Source organism: Amphibalanus amphitrite, unplaced genomic scaffold, assembly GCF_019059575.1.
Source record: "Amphibalanus amphitrite isolate SeventyFive unplaced genomic scaffold, NRLGWU_Aamphi_draft 000487F_arrow, whole genome shotgun sequence".
NCBI lineage: Eukaryota > Metazoa > Arthropoda > Thecostraca > Balanomorpha > Balanidae > Amphibalanus > Amphibalanus amphitrite.
Window position 1 is genome coordinate 3,530 of NW_024881981.1, and position 8,810 is coordinate 12,339.

An 8,810-nucleotide genomic window follows, 5' to 3' on the forward strand; every position below is an offset into this window, starting at 1 on the left:
GGTGGTCCGTTTAAAATAGTGAATATGAAGAAAATAAAAACCTATTTGCATCGTAGCGGCATAAACAACAAAAAGTAAAATATACCTAAATCATAAAAATAAAACAGCGAAATCCGCTTTCCTGACGTAGGAGCAGCGCAAGAAATACACAGAGAAACATACGATGCATCAAACCTACGTTAGAAAAAAAAAAATCAGATAACCATCCTCTGCTTCGGGCGCACATACCGAGCGACGAGCGCCGATGGGGTCGAGACGCGCTGGCCGCGGCCGGGCCGATAGTTGTCTGAATCCGGGGCCGGCCGCTCGCGCGGGGACAGCGGCTGATCGCGCGCCCGTCAGTGCACACTGTGAGCGCATCCGGACAGCACCGGGCAGCCGATCCCGCGCGCGCGCGAGCCAGCGAGTGAGTGCGAGTGTGTGCTGAGTTCCAGCTGCACGCAGCGTCACTGCACCATCATGGTAGGTGACAGGTGTGATGGGCGGGGCCGGGAGTGTCGCGGAAGGCATCAGCGCGGGTTTTTGCGGCCGCGCCGGTCCGGCCGTTTGGTGGGAGGCGGCGGCGGACAGGTGACAGGGGCCGCCCGGCGCGGTGGTCCCCGCCGCCCGGTCCGAGCGGACCCCGCGCTGGGGCCCAGGAATCCCTGGGTGGTCTGCGCGAGCACTGCACTAACACGGACTCAGTATCGGTAGTGCTTGACACCGGTAAACCTCATGGAAGAAATAAACAAAGCACACGTTTGGCATTTAGAGCCCTTAAAGGGCATTGAAACATTCCGGGATTCGTCGAGAAACTTGAATGAGAGATGGGACAAATCATCAAGCATCATCGTTTTGCCTCTTCCAGATAAGTTGAAATTGAATCATCATCAGGAAAGCAGCGTTAAGCACTTTTTCCGATCGATACTACATACACCTATGTAATGTATACCAATGTATCCTTATACGCATGCATATGATAAAAATAATGTAGGCATGACAATTCATACGCGTTGATAGCGTTCCCGGACACCTTCATCCAACCTACCTATAATACCCAGTTTAACTGTTACCTGTCCTATATACCTGTATTATTTAACTTTCTCGTGCTTAACTGCCCAGCTTGGCGGTCTGAGAAGGATAGCTAAAATAAGTATCGTACATTAAACCTTGCTACATCATACCTTGCCTAGGTAAAGATGATCGCGGATGTAGGTGTTTTTGTGCCGGTCAGGCAGGACTCAAATAAAAAGACACATGTGCAATGGATAATTTTCCTCAAGCGGCCACCATGTCGCATTAATTGCCGCGAAAAAAGTAGTCACTCAATTAACAATTTACTACTTACTCTAATAAATTGGAACGGATAGCGCTGGAACGTTTGAGCATTTTACCAAATTCTAATATAAGATCATATTTGTACTCGTTTCCCTATTCCTACAGGAATTAGTAAAGCTTATGGTAACATGCCACACCGTCTTACACAGATAAATGTAAAATCCTTTTGACCAGGATTAAATCATGATTCGTCTAAGGATGACAATTATTTTCTTTTATTTAAGGTAGGGGCTCAACCACCTGTCCAAATGGTTGTGGGTAGGTTTTGGGGGCACCAAAGAGACCCATTCTGCGTAACGTTTATCGTGCGCTGCGGAAATGTTACTTATTCGTTTAAACGGTGTTAAAGCATGTACTGGACATGCGTGTCTCGTCAAACTTTCAGACTTTTTAGTAGAACCATCCGTGGAGACTGCATCGACACACAGGCCAGTAGCACTGAACGCGAGGGTCGGCAACTGAATGGTACTGAGACACTGCATTCTGAGACAAAAGCATCGTGAAGCTCGTGCAGCGTGCTTTGAAATTAAAGCATCGAAGTAAACAATTAAAATGAACCATTGAGAAGTGAGTATCTAGCAAGTGCACTTTCAGAAGAATCGCAATGTCTTGATAATATGACGTTGAAATGGCATGCTTGTTTAGGTATACTTTGCATAGCGATTTCCATAAAATAACAACACAAATACCAAGGTCGGTCCACTCCCTGCTAAAATGCTTCACTGCTGGTGCCCGCCAAAAGCATGCAACTACAAAGAAAGCGACACTGAAAGCGGCTCACGGCATGTCTTTTATTACATTACATTTATCAGTCATACGGGCATAAAGCTTGCAGCGACGGGCACAGTGCACTAAAGAACGTAGATTACCTGCCTACTTTCCACAGGCTGAAGGTGAATCTGGTCGTGTTTACACACTATAGGTATTCTTGGCATTCTCCGATGGCCACACGGCATGTCATCTTCACACTTACATTGTCATTAATCATTCAGTAGGTACTGGCTACGCTACTTATCGTACCCGTGTAGTGCTGGCGAAACATGGAATTTAAATCATAAAGTGTGAAGCGGGAATAGGATCTGCTACTGCACACTAACTGGAAGTCATTGCTAACGCAAACACACGGTGGTTAGGGAACTACAACTTGAACTGACTGTAGAACTGTCACCATGCGTCGTTGATCTTAGGTCAACGCGCTGAGGGCGTGCTCGTGAAGGAGCTTTAAAAGATCTACCCAATGCTTTTTTTCCGCTATGTTGTACCTAGCTTTTACTTTCCGAGCTATTAACAAATTTGCCAATTAACGAAATCGAGAGAATTTGTCCCTTGATGATTCTCTAGTGACTGGTGATCTGACCAATGACCATTTACCTGACCTAAAAATGACCGGAATACGTTACTCGTGATTTTTGACGACCTTTCGAACGTCCTTCAAGCATGTCGCGAAGTGGCCCAACAGTTAGATAAGGCCATACAACTTCTTTCTCGCCTCGATACGCTACGATTGGACCACCAGTGTGGTGCGATTTAATACACCTTCAGCCATTCGTGACTAGAACAAATAAAAAACAACTAAACACCGAGCCGTAGGCCAGACGTTGCGTCTAGTGCCTTGTAATGGTGCGCAATGCGCATGTTTTTTTTTGCGAATCGCCAGCTCAATTAGGGTCGAAAGGGCGAGGGTTATATGTAAAAAGCGGACAGGTCCGGGCCTCATGAGGGGTTAAATGTAAATGCAACACAATAAAACGAGTACCTATTAGTGGAAGTTCCCAATCGTGTCCGACAAAATTATGCTTCTTGTGTAGCAGTGATTGCAACAATTTCCGTGCGTCGCCGCCAATGATTGAGGAGCTAAGCTGAAAGTCACGTAGAGCGGAGAGTCGCAGCGCCACGGCTCCAGCCAGCGCCACATCACGGCGATCACAGAGAAAACCCCATCTTCTGCAGCTGTGGAAGGGCGGGGGGGGGGGAGGGCAGCACTCCCCGTGCAGGTGCACATGGGGATACATCAGAATGGCAGCGATCCAAGGTCTTTCAAAACCGCAGCCAGCGCGGTTGCCGTGGGCGCTTCAGGTGGTATGGAGGATAAAGTATCGGATGCACAAAGTCGGTCGTTAAATTGTGAACTTCTCCTAGAGATGTTCTCTTCGCTTCATATCCTTCGGGAGACACTAATCTCTCCCCTCCCGCATATTACGCTAACCCCGTCTCTACAGGAGGTGCTGACCCTTCCCTCTCCTCTTCCTCCCCGTAGTAGCCGTTGGACGCTGCCCCCCCCCCGCTCCCTCCATCAGGAGTCTCTGACCTTCTCCCTCCTGTGGAACCGCTGTCCGCTGACCCTCCCCTCCTCTCCCCTCCCACAGGAACCGCTGACGCTCCCTTTCCTCCCGATAGGAGCTGCTGACCCTCCCCTCCCTCCTTTCAGGAGCCGCTGCGGACTGTGTCGGCGGCCGTGTGTCTCCTGCTCGCGCTGTGGTGGACCACACCAGGACTGGCCTGCAACGAGGCCGTCTGCGCCAGTATCGTCTCCAAGTGCATGCTGACCGGCAGCTGCAAGTGCGACATGACCGACCTGTCCAACTGCACGTGCTGCAAGGAGTGCTCCGAGTGCCTCGACAACTTGTATGAGGAGTGCTGCTATTGCTTCAGTGAGTGCCCTTTCGAGGGGTCAGGGCGATGGAAGGTCGTAGTCTCAGGCCTGTGTCACCCTTCTCCTGAATTATTTCGCTACCGAAGGTGTTAGCTGGGTATGTAGTCCTGTCGTTACGACACCTACTGAATCTGGTGTAAGACGATTGTCTCGACAAAACGGCCCGTCAAGTTTAGTCCAGCTGAGCTGAGACTTGCTCCGAGAAACCGGGCATGACAATCTGTCCAGGCGAAATTCTCCCGCAGTACATACATACCTACAGTAAACGCATCGCACACATGACTATAGAATATAGATACAGACAGATCAATCAGCCTCGCCGAATAGTTGTATGCACGCGATTGATGTTCTAAAAAGACAGCCACTTATTTTTGGGACGTACAGGTTCCCCGTTTACCTGCCCCTTTGTAGTGAGCGTATAGCACCGCCTTCCGTGACGGGCCATGGGCTTCTCGGGACCAGACGCGATTATACATTCCGGCCGGGAGAAGGCAGGCCGACTGGTTCGTCGCAAACCGGTTTCCGTTCGCCGTACTGTCTGCGGCGCCACGGCAAAAACGGCCGGCGCCGGGCTGTGCCAGCTCCCCGGCACGCGGTCCCTATCGGCCGCGCCGGCTCCGCAGGCTCTCGGCACACCTTGAGCACGCCAGGCTGTCCACGATTCAGAGAGATAGGGCTGTGACGGCCAACCCTTGGTGGTTAGCTGTATGTATAGCCCTCTGTGCTTTGATTCACTCGGCGGGATAAGAGGTCTCTTACTCGTACCTACTTATCGCCATTTCAGTGTCCTAATGAACCCATCAATGTTTTTTTTTTAATAACTATATACAAAATGCACTTGAGTCATGTTTGGCCGCGTATCAAAGGAGTCAAAAACGGATAAGTCGCACGAATTTTGTCATTTGATTATCACCCCGTGTAAACAGAGGTACGGCGCCACCGAGATTCGATCTCACGCCGCGCTGTTCGCTCACTAATCATTCACCTGCCCTCCCTACACTGCAGAGATGTGCCCGAAGCCGGAGCGCAGCTGGTCCGATCTGGCCATGCACTCTGAGGTGGAGGAGTTCCACGACCCCGAGATCGGCCTCTTCAGCACCCTGACCAACAAGCACGACCCCAAGCAGCGCTGGATCAGCTATACGTTTCCCGTGGACCACCAGATCGTCGACTTTGGACACAAGTACCAAATCCGAATAGGTGAGCCTCGGGGCGGTACTGTTTTACATATATAACTCGTAAGACCTCGTTAGTGATCAGTGCTGTGGATTTATTATTTTCCTATTAGGGCTCACCATCACCGTCTACACCCACACCTCTCCCTCTCTTTACCAGTGTCAGTGGACGAGAGCGCGCCAGAGGGCGGCACGGAGCCGCAGCAGGTGACCGTCAACTGCACGGTGGCCTACCTGACGCAGTGCCGCTCCTGGGCCAAGTGCTCCTTCTCGTGCCAGACCATGGGCGCCAGAAGCGTGCGCTGGTTCCACAACGGCTGCTGCGAGTGCATCGGCAGCACGTGCATCAACTTCGGTATCAACGAGAGCAGGTATGTGCCGAGCGGAGGGGTGGAGTGGAGGGCGGTGCAAATGTCAGACACTGAGCTGGATTGTACGATGACCGAGAGAGAGAGAGATGGAAGGTGATGGATAAATAACGAATTAGCGCGCTGTGCGGTAGCTATACCGGGCCACGTGAACAACACTACACATGAGCGCAAAGGGAATTGGGTTTGCAGTCATGACAAACCGCCTCCGGTTGTCACTGAATCACTAACGTGACCTTCTTCTCACATACACTATCAAAATCACATATCACATGTAACTATCAAAAGGTTTCCCGCTTCATTCGGAAATTGGGAACGCGCCGGATGCAAATAAATGCTCCCTTCTCACGCAAACACTAATGTGCTTCAGCTAACTTGAACCGCTTTGTCAAACACGCATGCGATCTGCTGGTGCGGTTGCGGACCCTCGGTGCCCGTTTTCGCTATTGTCGGGGTTACCCACACCCCTGTTCCGCTCCCTCCGCTCCTCTGCAGGTGTCTCGGCTGCAGCGACGGGATCGAGGACATGCTGCATGACGAGGGTGAGCTCAGCGACGACCAGCTGGACCAGGTGCTGATGGCCGAGATGACAGAGGTGTGAGACGGACAGACGCACTGCGCAGGCGCCGACAGCCGAACGGCTCAGCTCGGATCGGCCCGGTGCGCGGATCGCTCAGGGACGGACAAATGTGCAGGAAATTCAGCGAATTCAGGAACTCGGCTCAGGGATGGAGACGCACCGCCGCCGATGGCGCCTGCACGGCTGAAGGAACACTGATATGTGACCGGTGGCTGAGATTCGGTACCAGGTCTGTTAGGAAGCCGAGGCCAAAGAGTGATCTCAGGAGAACGTTTGTGGTTGAGATAAAAACACCGGCAGTGAATTCGAAGCAAGCTGAGTGCGGTCGTGTTGGATGTCTGGCTCAGACGTGCGGGCCACATCTAGTTTCATTCTGCTCTGTTTTTATTACGATTTATTCTGACTTTGATGACGCTCCTGTTCGTTTTAAGGAGAAACCAAACTTGACTGTAATCCAGTATATTTATTGTCCTAATTGGTGACAGAATGACGCATAAAAATGGCAAGTTATCAGCAAGCGACAATCGATGTGCATTGTGACTTTTGCGATGTACATTGTGCGATATTTGTGTAAAATATTTGTTGACTGTTCTTCGACTGTACTCAAGCTTTGCATTTAGGCCTAGGTATATACGGAAGACGGCATCCTGCTGCCGAAAAATTCATCTCAGGAAGCAATTACGGATGTATCATGCTTTTGCTTGTTCCAGCGAATGTAGAAAGCAGATGATGTAGGCTGCAATTTATGCCACTGGAACGGACTGAATTCACATACCTGAATTTTTAACTGCATGCATGGCGCATAGTAAGTGCAAGGATGATCGACCAATGTTGTAAATGCATTCAATCGTGACCTGTATCATGAGTTTATCTGCATATAAAGCCTACCACCGCACTAAGGGCCCACAGGTGGTGGTGGGTTTCTCGGGATCCGAGTACCAAACAGCTGGCGGGGTCAGGCTTGTAATGGCTAATGCTGCACAGACGGCACAGGTGCCCAGGATGCTGCTATTGTGATGGACGGCGGGGACACTTCCGCATGACCGCGACTTGCAGCTGGCTTCCAGGGGACGGTAACCATGGACTCGTGGGCGCTTACATGAAGGTATGTGGGAAAGGTCGCTTTGCTCTTCATGCTCTTATCTAATGAACTTTAACTAAGGAACTTAGTAATACGATAATAACCGGCCACGAAGGCAATCATTCAGCACCAAACGGGCAGACCTCACGTGGTTGCAAGAAGCTGCAGCCTCCAATGGCCACAATTTCTAAGCGTAATGCATAATAAACCCCCTTTTTCTCGTAAGTTGAAAAGCATTTTGCCACGGAGTTTTACAGCTTCAGCGCAAAATAAGACGTCCGTTTGAACTTACAACCATTGCGCCATAAACCATGGCACTGAAAGCTGTGTCCTTCTGTCCTCTCCCCTGACTGGCCCCCGTGCTCAGACACCGTCGCGTGACCCCTCCCGCGTCCCCGCAGGTGTCTCCGGTGCTCCGAGGACGATAACGAGGAGATACCGGACGCAGAGCTGGACGAGGCGCTCATGGCGTACGGCGACGACCCGGGGAACGTGCTCAAGTAGCCGCCACACCGCTGGCGCGCCGAAATGAAACCGGCGGACCTGGGTCGACCGGAGTACGGACAGCAGCCCAGTGTCGTTTTGATGGAGATCGGAAAGAGGGCTCGATGATCGATCTGGTGCGGAATGTAGACCCTGCCAGACGCGGGAATCAATCCGTAAAGGCAGCGGAACTCAAAGTCCTCGCAAAGTGACATGGCGCGGAGATCGCAGCGTGCAATGAAGGAGCACAGAGTTGATGAGGACATTCCCATCTCCTGAAAAGCCGAGTCTGATCGTGTTATATGCGCCGCGTCACCGTGCCAGGTCAAATGTGAATGTCGTGCCGCAAGATTGACAACCTGGCGCCTGTGAATAGGTGGCAGACGAAGGACAAACGACAGTCGTGCGGAGCAGCGAACGCTGTAAGATGTCGCCGAAGAATGGTGAGAAGTGGTGTTAAGGCTGGGAACTGTGATGCTCGCGCGAACCGGGAGCAGTACAAACTGACCGTGACACCGGCTAAACCGCAGCCGGAGTGTCATATTGTGTCATATTGGAGGTCACGGACAAACTGACTGTACAGAGGCCAAGCTGTGACACAAGTGGTTTATGTGTCATGTGAGGGGGATAGAATCGGACAACCTGAAACCGTGACACAGGTGCTTATGTGTCATGAGGGATGAGATCGGGCGACGACCGGTCCGAAGAACATGTGTTAGGGTCTGGGCTGGATGGGGTGGGCAGGGGGAGGGATGAAAGGCCGCCAGCTAACTCCGTTCCGGCCGAGAGAATTCGGCCATAACACAGTGCCAATGACGTGTAAACGTGGCTATTCAGTGCCCGCGTAATGCGTGCATGTGTTTTATCTGACGACGTGTATGAATATAACGTATACGTAAGTGACCGATGAGTTAATGGAAAAAGTTATCCAAAGACTCTGTTTGGATGCAATTGCCATGGTTTCATTATAAATTAGATGGTGATGACCTGGGCATCTGGGGCACCCATCTGTTTAGCCAACAATATCACGTTTGTTTGTTTTGTTCTTGTTGAGAGCAATGTCAGTCGCCCAATTTCTATAACTCTATCTCTATAACCTCAATAACGTCGCCAGACCTAGGCGATGCCACAACTTCGAACACAAACACCACCG

General features: G+C 51.1%; 1 protein-coding gene across 2 annotated transcripts; it reads left to right on the plus strand.

Annotated features, from left to right (window-relative positions):
* The first annotated feature begins 321 nt into the window (after positions 1–321).
* On the plus strand, positions 322–7,759 carry LOC122392486 (twisted gastrulation protein homolog 1-A-like). Of its 2 annotated transcripts, none has more exons than XM_043387392.1 (5): positions 322–462; positions 3,746–3,968; positions 4,976–5,170; positions 5,306–5,516; positions 7,576–7,759. In XM_043387392.1, exons 1-5 carry the CDS (start codon positions 460–462, stop codon positions 7,676–7,678), a joined length of 735 nt encoding a protein of 244 aa, XP_043243327.1. In that variant the 5' UTR covers positions 322–459; the 3' UTR covers positions 7,679–7,759. The 2 variants fall into 2 exon arrangements, with proteins under 2 accessions (XP_043243327.1, XP_043243326.1); XM_043387391.1 differs by lacking the exon at positions 7,576–7,759 and adding an exon at positions 6,009–6,952 and having other exon boundaries at positions 334–462.
* Positions 7,760–8,810: the final 1,051 nt, after the last annotated feature.

Bases quoted from the DNA above. Each gene is read 5' to 3' on its own strand.
- LOC122392486 (XM_043387391.1), top strand. The intron at 3,969-4,975 runs GTGAGTGCCCTT...CCTACACTGCAG, and splicing joins GGAGTGCTGCTATTGCTTCA to AGATGTGCCCGAAGCCGGAG. The intron at 5,171-5,305 runs GTGAGCCTCGGG...TCTCTTTACCAG, and splicing joins CAAGTACCAAATCCGAATAG to TGTCAGTGGACGAGAGCGCG.